The sequence below is a fragment of the Lactuca serriola genome, chromosome 9 (genome assembly GCF_051521515.1).
Source record: "Lactuca serriola cultivar US96UC23 chromosome 9, Lser_US96UC23_V15, whole genome shotgun sequence".
Classification (NCBI taxonomy): Eukaryota; Viridiplantae; Streptophyta; class Magnoliopsida; order Asterales; family Asteraceae; genus Lactuca; species Lactuca serriola.
In genome coordinates, this window is record NC_136416.1 from 35,742,197 (window position 1) to 35,762,271 (window position 20,075).

The window sequence follows — 20,075 nt, forward strand, 5'->3', positions numbered from 1 at the left end:
TGCTTGAAATTTGGGATGATATTGAGTTAATAGACTTCGTTCTTTTAAACAAATCAACTTTATCTTGGATTATAGAGCTTAATTCCATATAAATAACTTTTGAAGTATTTTGAAACATTAATTGCATAGTATATTCCGTATATTTTGAATTTAAAACAATTTTAATATAAAAGCAAAAGATTTTATAATTTCTTTTTAAAAACTACACTAGCGAGAAGTGTTTCATGTTTGAGCATGATAATGTTGGTGTTGCTGCTTGCTTCAAAGGTGTGACAATATATTATAGTTCAAAAGCAAAAATCACCGAATTTTGTTGTGGTTTTTTTATATTATATTTTGACGTGGTATAATTTTATATATTAAACAACTTTGTGCACATAATTCTTTTTCCATTTTGATTATGTTTGCATCTTCATATCAATTTTTTTTGTAGGGCATTACTAATTTGAACTATTTTAACAATATAACTGTAATCATGTGCAACGTATAAAAATATATCGAGTATAACTTAAAGTTAGTCCGAAATGTAGTTAATCTTGACATAATACATAATATCATTTTTTTTTTTTTGAATTCGTTGTCGTTTCAAATTAATGTTCACTCTAATGATTATTTTTATTATTTTATAAATACTATGATATATTCCATTTTGGATTATCTTCGTGTACTACTTTTTGTAAAGACTTTAATTCAAATTTATGCGTACGTTTATTAACGACAACTTCAAGATAATTGTGAGACTATTAATGTGTATGATTCATAAACTTTTAGAATCATATTCCAGGTATTATTTAACTCTTAATTAATTTTTTATCAAATAAAAGTTCTCATATAATATAAAACGGGTCAAATGTTCGTTTATATAACGACAGCTTATTTTTATTTTTTAATGTGTGTAACAAAGTTATTTTCAGATAAAATATACAATCATATTTGAAAAAGAAAATCAAAATATGCAACATTTTACTTTATAATATTTTTAATCTGTTAAAACATATTTAAATAACTTATATCAATTACATAAATAAACATCTATATACAACATCGTAAAAAAACGATTATTAAAAACACTTTTTAGGTAAAAGTATATAAATCATAAACAAATATTTTAGCCATTTAGGAAAAGAGAACAAGAAGTAGAAAACTGAAAGTAAAATGTTGTTTCTTAGAAAGATTCTACCTGTTACTGCTTTGCGTTGTGTTTGTCTCACCTGCCCAAACGAAATAATATATATCTTCCATTTCTAGCCCCATCGATTGAAGGTATATAATAATAATTATATATACTTTTTCAAGAAAAGGGCAAAAAATCTCTAATAACTACAACAATATTTTCTTTTCTTGATTATCGATTTCGGATTCTTCAATATCTCTTATCATTTCTTGCATAAACCCCATCTGGGTTCCTCGCAGATTTCCATTTCACAGCCTAAACAAAACGCTTAAAATACAAAACATATACATATATACATAAATACTTGAATTTCTATAGAATCACATTTTTCGTCGTCTCCACAGAAATCTTACCACCAACTGATACAACAATCTGATCGGTTTCTCTTTCACTACTTTAATCGCTTTGATTGTAGAGATAACAGATCATCAGTTGTTACCCGTTGTTCCTTTCTTCTGTTCTTCTGTTCTTCTGTTATTCCCCTAATTTCTACCAAATTTGTTTCACAATCGAAGCTTTTCGATTTGTGGGGTGCAATCGAATCGGGTCTTGGATCATCGGGTACACCCCACCAAAGATCTTTCAAATAATCGAAGTATTTGATCTTTGTGGATTTTTTTTTTCGAGTTTGGTGGAGGCGAGGCGGTTACAATGGCAGCTTCGAAATCTGCTGCGCGAATGGATTACTGGAGGGAGTATTTTAAGAGCTCAAATGGCGATATATTTGAAACCATCGAGAAAGCAATCATCGTTGCTGCTTCGGATTACTCAAAAGAGTTTCGAATTAGGAGAGATGGCATTGCTGAAACTCTGTTCTCTTGTAAATTGATTAAGTGTTCTGGATGTGATAAGGTGGAATTAGGTTTGCCTGGAGACCAAGAACAGCAAGACCTTAATGTGGGTAACCATCAAATTAACAATTACGATTATGGAGTCGCCGAAGCTTTGACCGATGAAATCGAAGAGGAATCCTTGATTTTTGGTGAGGTTATGAGGATTAAAGAGATTGTCGACAACAATCAAGATGAGGTACGTCACATTCCTTGATTTCAATTCTAACTTGTTTTTGAACAAATCGAGTTCTTGGATTTGTGCTTTATGTTCATTGTCTGTCATTTTTCTTTGCTAGTCTGAATCGGTGTTGTACAACTCATTGAGAAAGCTTCAGCTGATGAATCTATCGGTGGAAACTCTCAAGGTTCGGATACAACATCTATCAAAGACTTGTTCTTCCTTGTTCTTATAATTTATGAATTTATAAATACATAGTTCTATCTTCTTTAATATATTCAAGACTTCAATTGATTGATTTATGGATGCCACTGAACTTCAGGCAACTGAGATTGGAAAATCTGTCAATGTTGTTCGAAAGCATGCATCAAAGGATGTTCGCGATATTGCAAAGGCACTCATAGAGTATGAATCTCTTTTACTTTACTCGAGAATTATTAAATTTAAGTAAAATAACGGTTAGTTGCGAATAATCAATGTGACTTGATTCTTGCATAAGATTGATTCATCATCTTGAAATGGAATACTAATTTGTCCACATGATTATATGCTCATTTCATTTCTAGCAACCCCTTGTGTTGTTCTTGTTCATAGATGTACTTACATTCGTTTGAAACGAAAAGTCGATTTTACCATTCGAGTTACACGTGCATGACAAAATGGTTTTTAAAATGCAGAGAGTGGAAGGTTATGGTGGACGAATGGGTGGTTGCTATCGAAAAACCGACAGGTATTTGATTCAGGAAACAAAATCTTGATTTAATGTTGAGTATTTGCATCGGTAATTTGATTAATTGTTTTTTTTACAATGAATAGTGGTTTCTGAAGCTACACCCGAGTCTTTGAATCCTTCTGTTCTTGATGAAGAAGTAGAAGGAGAAGAAGAAGAAGGCCTCCCATCTCCTCCTCTTGATGATCTTGCATTCTTTTACCCTCACTCGTCATTAGAGCTATCCGAGGTATGCATTAAATTCAAATTCCCATATTTTCTAAAAGAACGTTATTTTTTAACGCTTTTGCGGTCGTATTCTGACTTTTATTGCTTTTTGGCCGTGTGTGCGCGAAGTTCTTTGATGGCATGGACGATTATGGAAGTGAGTTGACTTTATCAAAACTTTAATTTTATTTTATTTTTCAATTTGGTCAGTTAGGCGTCATCCATGTTACACAGGACATGATATGATAGAACGTAACAAGTTGTACTGATTATCAAAAATAGTCCTAGAAAACTTGTCCTGTCAGTCAGTCAGTCTTACTCATCATCTTCCATGTTGTTACAGATCTTGGAAACAGTACGGGACACAACAAGAACCGTAACGACATTAGAACCGAAAAACAAAATGTACCAAAATCAAAACACGAAAAACCATCAAACGTCCCAATTACAGTTCGTAAGAACGAGTTCAAATCTGAAGATTTAACAAAGATGAAGAAGAAACAGCCAACTGTTGTGAAACCGGTCAAACCTTCAGTTCCAGAGTCCGCTCCAGGAACACGGGTCAAACCAAACCCGGAAAGGAAGATGCAAACTGTTCCAAAGAGACCTCAACAAACCGTGAGTCATAGAGTAATGCAATAAAATTCTCTTTTGGACCATATACAGAAAAGGTGATATAATACAGGGGCCAAAACTGTAACTTACTCGCGGTTTTTTTAATTTGATGAACAGAACCAAAGGGTATCGGGCGAGGCAACTACTCAAGATAAATTTGAAACGGCAAAGAGAAAGCTCCAGGAACGGTATCAACAAGCGGAAAATGGTTTGTGTTCTTTCTTTGATTAGGTCCCATTTTTTAAGAACAAGTTGTACTGTGTTTGGTGTGCATTAGACAAAAATTGCAACTTTTTTGTTCCACCCAAAAAAGTGTGACTCACTCTCTATCTCTCGTCATGTAAAAGGACATAAATGCCCTTCTCATTGATGAGGTTTTTTTTTTTTTGTTTTGAACAGCGAAAAGGCAGCGAACGATTCAAGTGATGGAGTTGCGGGACCTACCGAAGCCAAAGAACGGTTTTCCAGTAAGAAATCAGCAGAATGTTAGGCCCGGAAGCAACCACAACAGACATCGGTGATGAAATGAAGAGTGGTAGAAAGTGTTTTTTTGATTTTATAGCTTAAAGTTTTAAACAAAACAAAAGATAGATTCTTCGAGTGCAAACACAATAAAAATGCATTTTATGAGTCGATCGATTGAACAGCCGTAGGATCTGAATCTTTTCAACAATGGTTTATAGGTTTGAGATCTGTGTTAAAATAGATTATCGGTTTATGTTCAAGGTTTTTCCAAAATCCTTCTGTTAACTTAAATTTTCAAACTTAGAAAGAGGAAATACATTGTTTTGAGTTTATATATTTTTGTTCAACTTAAAACAAAGAGAAATTAAATAGGCCAAGAGGATTTGTAGGAGAAAAAATAATAGTATAGGAGGATATTTAATTTCTCTAAAACAAATTGGGGTATGTATCTAGTTTTAGACCAAGTCAATACCAAATTGCATTTTCTTACAAGTAGAGGCGGTGTTAAACAATAATACTTTTTTTTTTTTTGTTAAATAGAATTCCTACCAAATTAACAGAATTGACTATTGAAACAAAACTCTTGGTCAAGTTGTTTGACCGTGTGTAGCGTGTGGACCACCACTCCAGAAAGAAAAGCCCACGTGCTTTTTGTGACTACATACATTCTCTAGCTATTTCTCTATGTTTATCTTCTTATGGTCCCTCTATGTTTATGTTTATCTTCTTATGGTCCAATCAACACTCATGACTGATGACTTAATTAATAGATGGCCTATCCACTCAAAAAAATTAATATATATATATATATATATATATATATATATATATATATATATATATATATATATATATATAACATAATGCCCCTTCATTCGGCATGGACTACATGTTTTCCGTATTTTATCATCTCCAATAAATGAAATACGATCTTGGTTGGGTGGCCGACCAGCTTAATGTTTGTACATCACTGGTGGTTAAATGTGTTGGCTTTCGATTTTTTCATAGCAATTATGAGTACAATAGGTGAAGTAAAACTGACTGAAATTGAATAGATTTCCAACCAAATCAACCATTGAATCATATAAGATGACTAATCAATAATAGGGTGTTGCAATCGAATTACTTATAGTTAATTTGTATAAACGAATTTGTGAAAAAACACCAAATTGTAATGTTAGAAAAAAAAATCTTTAAAATACATGCATAAAAATGAATATGTGTGAGGATATTGAAAAAATTGTAAAAAAATAATGTTTGGGCCAAATTCAATACAAAAATTTTAATTTGGATAAAAACTGTGAAAAAAATTCATAACTTGTTGTCTTGTTGTACCTATAGCAAGTCATAAGGACGGATGAAAGACAATTTTCATTGTTGGTTACATTTTAATTTAATAAAGTGTATAAATTGGTGTTTTAGAAATGTTAGGAAGTAAAGCGGATAAAACAGGAAACCAAAATCACACAAAACCTAGTATTTACGTAATTCGGTCAAGGTAACTCATGTCTACTGGCAGGAGGGGAGTATTCTTTATTTCTGAGCTCTCAAACAGAGGTTACAAATACAATTCAAAAAAACTTCATCTACTCACTAGAATTCAAGACACAAACAAATGACTAGCATACACCCCTATTTATAAACTAAAGACCAAACCTAAAACCCTAAGCCCATTAATCCATAGGCCAATTAAAGGTGTCAAACAATCACATTCTGCTATGCAGTCGCTTTTGAAACCCTTATCCTTAAGCTACTTTGCATGAGCATCGACAATACACGTGATGGAGCATCATGAACCAAGATGTCTCATTAGGAATGCTAATGACGCATCATATGATGGAGCATCCTCCATCATGATGGTGCACTCTCCATCAAATTGGTGCATCATGCCATTTAGGTCATCCACCCTGAGCATCCGAGCATCCTCGAACAATCTTAAACATCCGAGTGTACCTTGTATCATAAGTGGTTCATCAAGGGATATCATGGCTCATCAGGAATGTATGTGGCGCACCCTTACACTAAGATGGCGAATCAAGCTTGAGGATGACATATCTTGTGCAAGAGGTGGTGCATCCTCTTCAAGAGTGGCACATCAGGTTTCCAAGGTGGCACATCCTCATCATGGATGGCACACTTTCTTCCCAACTGGCGCATCCATGCACCAAGTTGGTGCATCCACTCTCTAGATGGTACATCTTCATCATGGAGCATCATCAGATGTCCCTTTCCCTTCTCATGTGTTCCATTCCTTTCTTAGGTGTTTCGTTCCTTTCTTAGATGCTCCATTCTTTTCTCACATGCTCCATTCCCTTCTTAGATGCTCTATTGAACTCCAAGTGCTCCACTGAACTCAAATGCTTCATGAGAATCCTTCAAATGCTCAAGTCACATTTAACTATAAATAACTGAAGTAGTCCGTTGGCTAAATTTTAGGGGTGAGCATAATAACCAAAAAACCGAACCAAAAGCAAATTAACTGATATAACCGAACCATAATAACTAAACCATTTTAAAAACCGTTGGTTTGGTTTCTAATTTTTGTTAACCAATAACTAACGGTTCAGATATGGTTTTATAGGTTAACCGAACCATTACTAACCGAACCGCTAACTTTATATTTTAATATATAAAAATTATAGATTATATATAAAATAATATAGTCAAACTTATTTAAGATCCATTAAAATTTTGAAAATATAGTCCATTAATCCTCACTTATCAAGAGATGAACGAGCGATCAAACCATCAAAGGTTGATTACGTGGACACACCCAATCTTCCGATCATGCATTGAGTTAGATTATTGATTAATGTTTTAATTCCTAATCGGCTAATTCTACAATTTGTAAATATTATTCACAATTAGTTTAATCTTCACACTCATAATCCTAATCGTAGGCTTCGCACACCGTTAATCCTAATCAAATATTGTTTGGACTTCATAGTCCTATTCGAATGATTTGTTGACTTTATAATCATGGTTTAAGTTAAGTTTTTGGTTCTTCTTGACTCTATGATATATTAAGAATGCATTTTTTTGAATTTTTATATTTACTGTTTTTGACTTAATCACATTGAATGTAGATGAGTGATTGACTTTTTTTTTATCCAATAACACATAATGTGAATGTTTGACTCTTTTATTTTATAGTTTTGATTTAATCGTATTGAACGTGTATGAATGTTTGGTTTTATTTTAATATTAATATCAATTATCAATATATGAAATTATTAATGTCATTTTTTAATGTTTTATATTTTTATAGAATGTTTTTGATTTTGAATATGACTATGTGTTATCTCACTCTTAGTATTAAAAGTACACATTTTATTCTATTGATATAAGTTAGGTTACAAACATCGGCGTCGAGGACTTTTTGGTATTCTATTTTCATTTTTTATGTCAATATAATTTCGTCGTTTATATTATTTTGAACATTATGGTTAACCAATATTAACCATTAACCAAAACCGTTAACCGAGAAAAACCATTAACCATAACCAATATTAACCATACCCAATGACTACCAAAATGAATTAACCAATCATAATGGTTATGATTCGGTTTTAACCAATAACTGAACCAAACCGCCCGATACACATCCCTACTAAATTCAGTCTTAACCCGACAAGAAATGCAAAAATTGAAGGATAACAGAATTTGTAGTTTTTGGTTAACTACATGGAGGATTTATGTAGTTCATGTTTAGTTAAAATTTTAAAAAGATAAGTCATCCCTACAAAAAAAGAAACAACCGTGCCCTAATTAAGTGAAACAAATCGGATTATAACCTTATGTGTAATTGAAATGACATTGTTGGAGAGATTTAAGTTATAAAGATCATACCAAATATATGTTACAAACAAAACCATACTAAAATAAAAGTAAATGAACATAACTTAATAAACATAGTCGACATAATCTTTAAGAAGGACAATAAGATCTACCCCATGAATATTTATGTAGACCAAATACCAAGTCAATCAACTATATGATTATCATATTATTTCTACACATAATTATTATTGCAATATATATTATTGGATACGTAAAGTATTTAAACAAAGATGGATAATATTCTGTTCGCACTTATGTAAATGGTATTTAGAAATGCGAAAGTCAAATAATAAGTCATTATTGATAACTAGAAAGTTGGCCTTTCAATAATCTGGAAAGGTAATGAGCCATGTCTTATTTTTATTTTTAATTATTATTATTATTCAACATCATACTCTTTGTTTGCAACTTGCAAGCACCATGCATTCTTCAGTGCATGTGCCTCATCGTTTATCATTTCTCTCATCCTTTTCTCAATTAATATTATACATTCATGTATGTTTGTTGTAATATAATATTTGGATCAACGCCTCAAAAGGGATGAAAAGTATTGGTTTTGAAGTATATATATATATATATATATATATATATATATATATATATATATATATATATATATATATATATATATAATATCAATACTCAAAACAAACAACATTAATAAAACCTTGTAAATATGGCATAACTCTATTTTGAAACAAAGAAAACAAAAGAAGATAAGACTATCTAATCCATTGTTTGAAGAGGAGGTGGTGTAATTTCTACTATACTTGCATGAGGATCGATGTTGAGAGACCTTTCACGGATTTCCCTATACTCTTGACACACCGCACATAAGTGACAGCAAAGATGTGTCACAAAGTCCCCACATGGAGCTTCCTGAATTTTCGAAAACAAAAACCCGAGTCGTCATTGTCATGAGAAACCACTTGGAAATTGTTTTAGGGAAAGAAAAAAAAACAACATACTTTTAACATTTACCATTTACCCCCTGAACTATTTTTTTTTTTAAGATTAAAAAAAAAAAAAAAAAAAAATTATGTATTGCATACCTGCAGATTAAACTTTGCACGTAGTGCTTTGCGGTATCCACAGGCATAGCATGAAGTAAAGCATCCAGGAAAGGCTAGAATCAAGCCTCCAGTTATGAAGCAGCAAAAGGTATTGATGATGCCACACATGATGAAATGTGTTGTACATGGTCCCATGAAACTGTTGGATTCTAGAAACTCTGCATTCTTTCCAAAAAGAAAGCAAGGGCATACACTACCAACAATGCCTATCCCACAAAACAAAACAATAACCAAGGGCAAAACGGTCAATCACTCTCATTCAAACCGATATGAACATTGTAGACTTTTCAAAGTAGAATGTCGTAATAGGAAGAAATGAAAGTAGGTTGCTATTTCTGGCATAATAATAATAGTTATCAACTTGTGAAAATAGAATGCGAATAGGGAAGAAGTTAGCTTACAGCTCTGAAGATCATCAAAACAAGCACATATTCCAGAGGACCACTCCAGTGGGACATCATTCTTTTTGGGAGATGGAGGTTGATCATTGGTTGGAAGTATACTTGTCTCTAGATCTGATGGTTCATGATCAGACTGGCCCAGGGGAATATAACGGGGTGGTATGTACCCAATCTGCTCCTTCATTTTCTTATTCGCTTTTCTTCACTTAAGAAGCAAGCATTTCATAACAAAAACCCTACAATGTCATAATAGATAGTTAAAGCTAAGCTAAGCATACACACAGCGCTATAATAAGAAAAGAATTATGACACTGATCAGTGATGGATCCAGGATTTTCAACCAGAGTATGCCCAAACTTCATATATATTATGTTATGTTTCCTTAAATAATCAAAAATTTTCCAAACACTTCAACTGCATCAAAACTGATAGAGTGATAGTTACAACTTAAAGTAGCAAAGGCTCATCCTAAGACTTGCTCTTGTAGCAATTTCATTCAATATCACATAATCACATTCAAAATGCACATCCAAACAACCCTTAAAGGTTAGGTATCAGATAAATAGATAATCAATTGGTTTCATATACGGGAGATTAAAAGAACAGGGGCTGTTTTCTTGATTAGATGATTATTCATCTTCTAAAACAACACTTAAGGTATTAGGAATTATCGATTTTGTTATCAGAATAACCGACAGCTCCATCAAAGATCATAGCAAATTCATGCAACAAACACATATTCATATGGTCTATCTGACCCGAAGAAGCAGAATATGCCCGATTAGTGTAGGGTTAGAGCAGAAGGCCCCATCAGTCGAACCATTTGCCATCAAGATACAATTTAATAGGGTTTATTCGATCAAACACGACTACGTACATTACCCTTTTTCATCTAATGACAAAATCAAGTTTTATGAGGAATCGGTAACGTAAGAACTTGCCTGAAATGATGAGTTCCTGCGTTAGTTTTGATTCTTGTTACAAGCCATCGACCTCACAAGCAGTCGGGACTCGGCAGTCGGCAGTGTGAGAGCTCAGAATAAGATTACCGGAGGGACACGAAATACGGAATATTTGGGGAATTTTGTGATTTTGTTCAGGTCTTTAAAATTGGACTGGACTTTGAAATTTTGGCCCACAATGGTTTAGTGCTTGTCTCGACTATCAATTTTTGTCTTTAGAAAATACTACTATTTTAGAAAATACCAATCGGTTATTGAAGGTATTATAAATAAGTTTATTACTATAAATTATGTACATATAAAATAAAAAATGACTAAATATGAATAAAAGTAATTTTTGTTACCTCATAATTTATTGTCCCTTCTTTGTTTTAACTTTAATAAAAAAAATCTATTAATTTGTAAAATATTTATTTTTATACCATTTTATTTTGTAAATCTATCTTTAATAAAAAATAATTAAACATTAAATTGTCGTAATTAGAATAAATGAAAATTATTTTGATGGTCATTCAAAAACATTATCTTCATTTGTAACTTCAATTTTATTTTTTTCAAATTTTAACAAGAATGTCAAGAATGTCAAGTGGATATAAACTCACCTTTAATTGTTTTTAATCAATAAAAGACGGTGATTAAAAAAGGACTTATGAAATATTTTTTTATTAACATTTATAACATAGAAAAATAACTGTTTATAAATTGATTATCAAAATAATTTTCCTTATTTTTTGTTATAACATTTATAAATATTTATTTTTATACTTCTTTTTTTAGTATAACTCAAAATTCTATGCAAGTGTTTAACGCAAGGTTTTTAAGATTAGGATCCTACATAAGATCGTTTTTGAGTTTGCAAGATCAGGATCGGGATCCTAAGATCCCACAAAATAAAATAAAATTTTAATTTATAATTTTTACACATGAAAAATATTTCAAACATTTAATTTTTCGTTCAAAAGTTATAAAAACTTCAAAATAGTAGTCATAAGTCACAACACAAAATAATAAACGATAAATTGGTAAAGGGAAAAAGACATAAAGTTGTAAAAATAAATTTCATTTGCAAAAAATAAATAAATAAATAAATCAATGGAAGGTAGGATCGGATCTCGATCCTACGATCCTACCTACGATTTTACGATCCTACCCCACGATCCATTTATGATCCGGATCGTTTTTCATACTTAAGATCGCAATTTTGACAATCATGGTTTGACGTACATACCCACTTGACATTTTTGTGTGTGAATGCTTGAAAAAGATTGAAGATCCAAATAAAGTGAAGATATAAATTTTTTTTCAGTAAAGTTAAAATGAAGGATTAAAATTGGATAATGAATTATGAGGTAACAATATTTTACTTTTGTTCATATTTAGTCTTTTTTTTATGTAAATAATTTACCGGTGAACTTATTTATAATGCTCAAAAAGTACATTTATGACATGTAATAACTGGTTTTAAAAAAAATAAATCATTAGTAAATAGTATATAAAAATGACTAAATACAAAAATTAATTACCCTTACAATCATTTTCCCTTTAAAGTTTTTATTACATCATGCCAATGTTATTCCCTCTTAAACCAATCAACTTTCATCAATAGAAAAGCTTTTTAGGACTACTTTTATAATCACAATAAAAAAAGCACTTATATCTTTTACGCACACAAGAAATAAAGTCCCTCGTCCCATCTTTTTAGTTGGACATAATGACGTACCTTTTAGAAGCATGGTTTTTTTTAGTTAGTTGATCAATGAAATTTAACGAAGCAGCAACTTTTCAAAAACTTGAACAAGAAAAACTATAAAATGTTGACCTAGGTTTTCTCTGGTCTCCTGCAATCTTACATAGATGATTTTATTTAAGAATTGTAAAGCTCAAGGACCAAAATTCTACAACATAAGAGAAGAGAAGAGAAGAGAAGATGTAATGTAAAATAAAAAGGGTAGAAATTTTAAGAAAAGTAATACAAGCAACCAAGCCAAGCCATAGTATAGTTGACTTGTGACATTTACTTGCAGTTACACCTCATTCTCACCTGACCTGGAGTTGAGTTTTAACAACAGTAAGTACATTGCAGCATTAAACTGAACAGAACATTCATGTCTAAGATTCCTATTAATATACAAAACCGGTTCACTGGCGGGGCACAGGCGGTGGTGGTGTCGGCTGATGCCCTTGCCCGTAAAACCCAATACCTGGCGGCCGGTAGTATCCACCACCATTTGTTGGTGGTGGCTGAGACGGGTTCTGTTGTTGCTGCTGCTGGTGGTGGCCAGGCCTCATCAACCCCATTGCAATATGTGACGGCAAAGGGGGTGGCGGTGGCAGGCTGCTGGCACCATACACATACGGCGGCATCATTAATCCAGAGGACTGAACAAATTGATTCGCCGGAGAGCTCATGGACGATGGCGGCAGCGGTGGTGGTGGTGGGAATGGTGTTTGGTTGTTGGAGAAATAACCGGAATCGGAATTGGAATTGGTCAAATCAGAGACGGGCATTGGTTTTTCAAGCTTCTGTCGTTTTTCTGGTGAGAATATGGATAATCCGGGGGAATTAAAGGCAGCAGCCTCCTCAGCAACTAGAGAAGAGAGGGCGGAGGCAAGCATCTGCGCGGAGGAGGTGGAGGCGGCAAGCTTGGCGGCGACGGCAGCTGCGGCGGCTTTCTTGTTGTCTTCTTCTGCGACATGTGTGGTGGTTCCGTAAGAAGACATGGATTCAGTTGTGAGTTCAGGTGGTGGTTGTGGTTGGTTTTGGGTTGGAGGAAGAGAAGGTGATACCAATTTCTTCCTTAAATTTACAGCATCATCAATTTGATGCCGAGCAACCTGCAAAGTATCAAATACAAATGTCCACCATAAATAAATAGGTAAATATGTTTAGGGAAAACAATAAATAATGACACACAAATACACCTCCTAATGTATTTAAACACCTTTGCTAGAAATAAATAGTTGCTATATCATATTTTTTTTTAGGGTTTCAACTTTCAACGGCTCAAGAAGAGGATAAGAGAAGCCATGGAGTATTTTTGTGCAAAAAATGATCACTGAAACTGAAAGTAGATTTTTGTACTTGAAGCATTGAAGATTTCTGGAATTTGTTGGTGAATCATCAAGAATCAAAGGATACAATGATGCTGGTGGTTTGTGGGCATAGATTTGTATCAATTTGATACATATGCATTGCATTTTTTATTCAGAGAAAACTGCTAATTTAGTTCCTGTGGTTTGCTGTTTTTTGTGGTTTTGGTCTCTCTGGTTCCAAAATTAAGACATGATCTTGGGAATCAAAGATTTGATATGAGACAAGATATTATGAACAACCCATGAAATTTCAAAGGGGTGGTCTCATCTGTTTTGTTAGATTTTGCAATTGTTGGGGGCTTAGTGTTTTTATTATTATTTGATTAGTATCCTTTTATCATTATCAACTTATGATTAGTGTTTTATTATTCTTATTAATATTAACCACTTTACTCATAAGGATTAAAGATTGCTTGCTGTTAGTTTAGGACACCTTCACTATAAATAGGTCATTAGAATTAAAGATTAACTAAGTTTAGGCACTATCTTATATTTTTCTTTTGTTTAGTGATTTTAAATAAGAATCTAGTCTCCTTCTCATATTGCTTGAATATCTTCATGTATTTTTATAAATATCTTTTAATAACAATATTATAAAAATATGGGATTTTTCGTTGTCATTTGGTGATTTATATTGTTTAAATGTTGAAAAAAAAAATATTTCTAAACATGCCCAATAAGGGGTGTTTGACACTCATGTTAACTATCACTATCATTTTAAAATTAATAATAATAATAACAACAACAACAATAACAATAGCAATAAAAATAATAAGAGTAATAACAATAAATCTTATAGCATAAAAAAAAGGAGAGAGAGAGATACTTGCAACTGGCTCTGAATAACATCTAGCTTCAATTCCTGAAACAGATTACAACAATAAACATAATCACAATGAGTTTGTTAATTTTAACATTCTACTTTACAAATTTTAGGTTTTCAGTTTTGAATTTTGATATGAGGTGCACTACTATTGTAATAAGCTTTGATTTTTTTTTAACTTAACAGTCTCTTGTGTAAATACAAGTCTTATTTACCAAATGTAAGTAAGTGATTGAACAGTAAGTTAAGATATTAGGGGAGCATGGAAGTAATATGCAATCATACTTGATCCTGGAGTGCTTGTTTAAGCTGGGAAATCAATGAGGTTCTGGTCCTTTCAGCAGTTTCAAGTTGGGTGACACATTCTTCAAGTACATTTTCTTGCTCCTGTATCTCTTCTACCAATGAAGGTCCTAGTGCAACTCCTGAAAACAATAATAAACATATTTATAAATAAATAAACAAACATCAGGAACATAAACAAGAACAGTACACCAATCATGTCTACAGCCATGTTTGTGACGTAACAGGTTGTACTGTCCTTTTTGTCCACTCCCACCCAAAAAGACTGAACACAGTGGGATTTCAAATGTGCAAAAGATTCTTAAATTCTATAGCAACTTATCTAGAGAAACATATATATATTTATTACCTTGAGTTTCAATATCTCTCTCCAAATTTCCAAAACGGCGAACAGCGGCTTCACAGTTGTTTAAGGCGGTATCTTCCATGCCACTCTCATCATGTACCGCATGCATAGCAGTCATTATCTTTTCTGGGATATCCCCCACAGCCAATTTCTGCAACATTTCATTCATTTTACCAACCAATATTATTAAATACTCATATCAATTATCAAATCAACCCAAACACATGTTACAATACATATATCTATATATAAGAAAGGAAGCGAAATCTGGTACTCACAAGTCTCAATGAGTTGGCATCCCTTTTCACTATCTTGATGGGGTTAGAAGTAGAAGTAGAAGTAGAAGTCTGTCCATTGGTAGTCAATGGAGTGGGAGGGCTTTTACCAAGCATTTCATCTTTCAGATTCTGACCACGGGATCCAAAAACCTTCCTTTCATCCCATATGCCAACCTTTTAAAGTGATCGTATGGAATTAATGTTAGGCTCGCTTTTTATAAGTAGAATGGTAATCTTGGAACAAGATCATGAGTCGATAGTACAAAAGATGACAAACAGGTAGCATAATTATGCTCTTCAAACATTTATATTTTATAGTTATACAGCAAGAGCAGATAGGATTTCATCAGTTTCATTGAATGAGTCGATCCTTGAGACTACCTATCATACAGAAAAACTCCTTTGTCCATCCCTACTACTTCAAAGAAATGAACAACCCCTAACCCTAAGCTTCTTGAAACTCACAGATTAGAGATTACCCCCTAAGTCCCTAATGAATTTGATAATTTATCCAAACAAAGTTCATGAAAAATGCATATTCCAGCAGGATTTCAGGTGTTTGGTTTGCCGGATTCTGTGGATTTGACCGGAGTTGGAATTCAACTCCATTCCAATCCTGCATTTGGTTGCAAATCAGTGCGGAAATGAATTCCAACCTCCTTCACCCATGATTTTCAACATTCCATCTTAAAAACCATGATATGTAAATTTCTACTCCTGTTGATGTGGAAGAACCATAAGTTAAAGATTTGCCAATTTGGTAGAAAAATGTCTCCTGGACAAATAATGACTTATTTTTCTACAATTATATTGATTATTTCTAACTTTCAAATTTTACTTCAAGTACTGTTTGGCTTTAATGTACAGTTGCTCTTATTTTTAATTTTCCTTTACTAACATCTGTTAATATACCTTTCTGTAAAAGTTCATAAATTTTAAAACAAACAGATAAAAATATTCAAACAAGCTCAGATTCAATATTTTAATATAAAGAAACAGATACAGATACATATGAATCAGGCAATCGAAAGGATTTAGGATCAAGAAAACGTGTTCTGAACCTTAGCAACGAATTGATGGTTAAACCCAAAAGTATAATATATATATATATATATATATATATATATATATTCATTGAATAAAGAAACATGAAGAACTGAATATGAAGTATATTATGCTTCTGCTATAATTCATCGATGCAACTAAACCTACAAGCTAGAAAGAAAATTAGGCTATTAAAAGAAATTACCAGTCTTGATGCTGCTTTCTTCCCATTTGCATCACCATGTTCATTAACATGCTTGAGGGCTGAAGGCATGACCTTCCAAAATTCACTCACAAACTCACTGCCCTTCCGCCTACTATTTTGCAAAATGTCATTGGCTAAATACAGAAAAGCAACATGTTGCTCTTTCTGAGCAGATTTGAATGATTTATGCCATATTCCAACAATCTGTTTGGCTTTCTTCCTCTGTGACATACACAAATGGGATAGTGCTAATCTAGGATTAAGGAAAAGCATAATAGGCTTGACTAGAATTTCTCCATAACTTATAAGCAATTAATGTTTTAAATATATGGCTACAAAATTATCTTTTTATTACAACTACAAACTATTTTTTTGTAAAACAATAAGAGATTATGGATGTGTTATCTATTAAAATACACTTTGATTTAAGTTACATATTTAAGCAACCCATTTGACCCCTTCGAGATAACGTATAACCCAAATCAATCCATGCACCTATAAATGGGTCAAAACACCACCTCCAAACATTTTAAGTATGTGTGTGTATATATACATACATATATATGTAGTGACAAACATATAACATACAAAGGCACACAATAATATAAGTGTGCATGTAAACATCAAAGTGATGTTATTGCAATATATTCTTCCATTTCGATAGAGATAATAATGTAGGACGAAGCAAATTGATGGACTTAAGAGCCGAAATGACAACATGAGTCAATTTTAAAAGAATAATAGACTTCAAGATAAAAATAAAAATATTAAAAAATAATTTAAAAAAAAAAAATCCAAGTCGTTGAAAGTTTGAAGACATTGGAAAAACAGGCCTGAACACTAGGTATGCATATTGAATCTATAGAAGGAAAGAAAAATGTATATTTTAAAAAGAAAAAGTTTTTTTTTCAAATGTGTAAACCAAGATTACAAGCCATCACATGTTTGTCTACAAATTACAAAAAGCATGAAGAGTTCTTTTCCTGCCAAAAAAGGATACATTCTATACTTTGTTGAGAACTGTTGAGTTTAGACAGCTTGTCTGCCAGCATTTGTCCATCAAAAACATCATCACTCATCCTGCCAGCTATGTAAAACTAGATTCAAGAATCCCTGTAAATCATAAGGTTGTAATTAATATCATATGTTAACTTAAACAACTCAAAAAGACAACACTGGAACAAGATTCTAAAGGAATTGAAAAAGATTTGGCCTCCACTTAAATAGTGACAAATGAAATGTCTGGATTACTCTTCTTGAACTTTTTGTAACTTCTTGATTAATTTATATGTATAAGTTATTAAACTCTTCTTCCAAATAATATGCTTTTTACAACCAGAACATTTCTAACCTTACCTACCTTTTAAGAGCCTCCACTGATCTACTCCACAACTTTCTACAACAAAGATAACTTCCAATTATCTAGATTCCCCCACTAAAATATATGTTGCAAAACATAACAATGACAATATCAGAGTATCAGACAATGTCCCCTTTTAAACTGTTGAACATAACATTGCCTTAGAAAGCCTCCTAAGGGAAAATACCTACTACAAGTTCCAAGCATACTCTCCTAGTTTAATTGCACTTATAAGGGCTCTTAATATTATAACTAGCTCAACTATATCTCATTCAAATAGTGGCTTTTAGTATCATTGGGATCTCACCATTTTTGTTCAATGGGTTATTATGGACTGATGCGACATACATACTATACAAATATTAAAGCATTCTGGCATCATCCCACACCAAATATAGAATTCTACTAAATAACTTATCTTAGTGGTACAGCTCATACAATATCTTCTCCTTTTGTACAATTTTTAGAACCAGAAATGTTCCTATTTTTCGTGGAAGCAAGTATGTTTACATCATTTTCAATAACTGAGTTTGTATCTAGTGTTTAAGATTTTTGGGAGAGAAAAAAATAAAAAAAAAAATCAACATTCATGTTTGCTCTAAAAGCATCATTCAATAGTGTTTTCCTTTAAAAACTGATCACTGAACCATAAATACATGTCAGTTTATTCATCTCTAAAAACTACTATACATCTTCCACTTGTTGCCATAGCTACAATCTCCAAAATCTTCTATACACTCCAGTGGTTGTCATAGCCACAATATAATTCTACCACTCAAAGAATTCATGTAGTAGTTTGACAATAAAAACTGTAATTTGATCATATTACTCTCATGTTTTATTCAGATTCTATGCTAAGAAGACATATACGTATAACTTCCATATACTCTTTATTCAGACTCATATGCAGTCAAAGAGCCCTGCAACATATAGTTGAAGATCATGTGTAGAACTTTCAACCAAAAGGATGACACTCCATTCCTGTTAATATGTTATGAAGTATCTACTTCCTTAACTAATCATTTCATTCAATCAGGATATTAAAAAGACCTCAAGAATATTAAGTATTGTCCTTCTTGGACCACAACTACCAGTCTAATTGGAAACCTTGTTCTTAAACTGATTACTTGATAGACTTCGTATGGATCATGTCAATCACAACAGTAAATCCAGTTTTAAACTGTTTCTTTACAGTTACGGAAATATTTCATCGTTTCCAACTACTAATAACTTCAAATCAATTCCAACGGATTTTTTGTGAAAATAAACGCTCATATATAACACTAGACATCTTAAAAGGTTGGATTCGTACAAATTTAACCAAAATCTGTGTTGTGTATGATTCGTGAACTAAAAAACACATTTACAGTACAATAAAGAAATGAAGTACCAGACTATGAGCTTCAGGAAGAGCGCCTCCCCTAAACCACAAGCAGATCAATTTGACTGTTTCGGCTGTGCGCGTGTGCTCGAGAAGATGATGCAAGAGCGAGCGATATCATGAGAGGGAAAAGGACGTACCAGATAAAGATGAGCTTCGTCAATGGTAAGGTGGAGACAACATAACCTGAGTTAGGGCTTCAAACGAAGGGCAAATATCGGGAAAACCCCAAAGATTCATTTAAAATCGCCCCTATGCTCCCAACATATACAATGGTTTTATTTGCAATATTTTACAAATCACAAATAAATAAAAGTTCATTATATTTTAGATAGTTTTGAGGTTTAATTAATACCATTTTAATTTATTTCAAATAAATAATAGGCAAAATTATGATCCTTTATTCCTAGGGTGTGATAAAAAAAAAACGAACAAAAGATATATCTTATTTGGTTTGGTTTTGGCTAATTTTTTTGTATTTTGGTTAACCTGAACAAACTATTTAATTAATATATATTTTTATAGTTTATATCTATAAATTAACATTTTATATTTAAATTGATGGATTGGTTACTAAAAACGATTTTAATAACTCATAAATAATGTTAGGATGGGGCGACCCATCCTTGGAATCCTAAAAAAAAGAGGAAACATAATCACTTTCTTTCATGACATATCTAATCAGACTGAATAGGATTTTCAGAGCTGTTACGATCATTCACATCCATTTCAGTAGGCATGAAGGGCACACAAAAGCTATCGTT

At 32.4% G+C, this 20,075-nt stretch overlaps 3 protein-coding genes across 7 annotated transcripts; 1 reads left to right on the forward strand and 2 right to left on the reverse strand.

The window, feature by feature from the left end:
• The first annotated feature begins 1,276 nt into the window (after window positions 1-1,276).
• Window positions 1,277-4,534, forward strand: LOC145073978 (putative mediator of RNA polymerase II transcription subunit 26b). 4 transcript variants are annotated; one of them, XM_079020430.1, is made up of 9 exons: window positions 1,277-2,203; window positions 2,304-2,372; window positions 2,508-2,590; window positions 2,863-2,915; window positions 3,002-3,144; window positions 3,252-3,279; window positions 3,466-3,752; window positions 3,855-3,945; window positions 4,085-4,219. In XM_079020430.1, exons 1-9 carry the CDS (start codon window positions 1,826-1,828, stop codon window positions 4,105-4,107), a joined length of 1,155 nt encoding a protein of 384 aa, XP_078876556.1. In that variant the 5' UTR covers window positions 1,277-1,825; the 3' UTR covers window positions 4,108-4,219. The 4 variants fall into 4 exon arrangements, with proteins under 4 accessions (XP_078876556.1, XP_078876554.1, XP_078876557.1 ...); XM_079020428.1 differs by having other exon boundaries at window positions 1,279-2,203; window positions 4,137-4,534; XM_079020431.1 differs by having other exon boundaries at window positions 1,279-2,203; window positions 3,466-3,740.
• A 4,165-nt stretch (window positions 4,535-8,699) lies between these two features.
• Window positions 8,700-10,606, reverse strand: LOC145076668 (PLAC8 family protein). Its single transcript, XM_079022477.1, has 4 exons — window positions 10,458-10,606; window positions 9,517-9,752; window positions 9,095-9,321; window positions 8,700-8,921 (listed from the first exon to the last, which is right to left on the reverse strand). Exons 2-4 carry the CDS (start codon window positions 9,698-9,700, stop codon window positions 8,769-8,771), a joined length of 564 nt encoding a protein of 187 aa, XP_078878603.1. The 5' UTR covers window positions 9,701-9,752; window positions 10,458-10,606; the 3' UTR covers window positions 8,700-8,768.
• A 1,802-nt stretch (window positions 10,607-12,408) lies between these two features.
• Window positions 12,409-19,576, reverse strand: LOC145072117 (uncharacterized). 2 transcript variants are annotated; one of them, XM_079018503.1, is made up of 9 exons: window positions 19,452-19,532; window positions 19,321-19,351; window positions 17,571-17,683; window positions 16,571-16,818; window positions 15,322-15,495; window positions 15,047-15,194; window positions 14,680-14,819; window positions 14,398-14,433; window positions 12,409-13,313 (listed from the first exon to the last, which is right to left on the reverse strand). In XM_079018503.1, exons 3-9 carry the CDS (start codon window positions 17,647-17,649, stop codon window positions 12,618-12,620), a joined length of 1,521 nt encoding a protein of 506 aa, XP_078874629.1. In that variant the 5' UTR covers window positions 17,650-17,683; window positions 19,321-19,351; window positions 19,452-19,532; the 3' UTR covers window positions 12,409-12,617. The 2 variants fall into 2 exon arrangements, with proteins under 2 accessions (XP_078874629.1, XP_078874628.1); XM_079018502.1 differs by lacking the exon at window positions 19,321-19,351 and having other exon boundaries at window positions 19,452-19,576.
• Between the last annotated feature and the right edge of the window lie 499 nt (window positions 19,577-20,075).

Bases quoted from the DNA above. Each gene is read 5' to 3' on its own strand.
- LOC145073978 (XM_079020428.1), top strand. From the start codon at position 1,826: ATGGCAGCTTCGAAATCTGCTGCGCGAATGGATTACTGGAGGGAGTAT. The intron at 2,204-2,303 runs GTACGTCACATT...TTTCTTTGCTAG, and splicing joins TCGACAACAATCAAGATGAG to TCTGAATCGGTGTTGTACAA. The intron at 3,145-3,251 runs GTATGCATTAAA...GTGTGCGCGAAG, and splicing joins CGTCATTAGAGCTATCCGAG to TTCTTTGATGGCATGGACGA.
- LOC145076668 (XM_079022477.1), bottom strand. From the start codon at position 9,700: ATGAAGGAGCAGATTGGGTACATACCACCCCGTTATATTCCCCTGGGC. The intron at 9,322-9,516 runs GTAAGCTAACTT...TTTGTGGGATAG, and splicing joins TTTTGATGATCTTCAGAGCT to GCATTGTTGGTAGTGTATGC. The intron at 8,922-9,094 runs GTATGCAATACA...TCGAAAATTCAG, and splicing joins GTGCAAAGTTTAATCTGCAG to GAAGCTCCATGTGGGGACTT.
- LOC145072117 (XM_079018502.1), bottom strand. From the start codon at position 17,649: ATGAGTGATGATGTTTTTGATGGACAAATGCTGGCAGACAAGCTGTCT. The intron at 14,434-14,679 runs GTATGATTGCAT...AATCTGTTTCAG, and splicing joins AACAAGCACTCCAGGATCAA to GAATTGAAGCTAGATGTTAT. The intron at 13,314-14,397 runs GTATCTCTCTCT...GATACTTTGCAG, and splicing joins TTATTCAGAGCCAGTTGCAA to GTTGCTCGGCATCAAATTGA.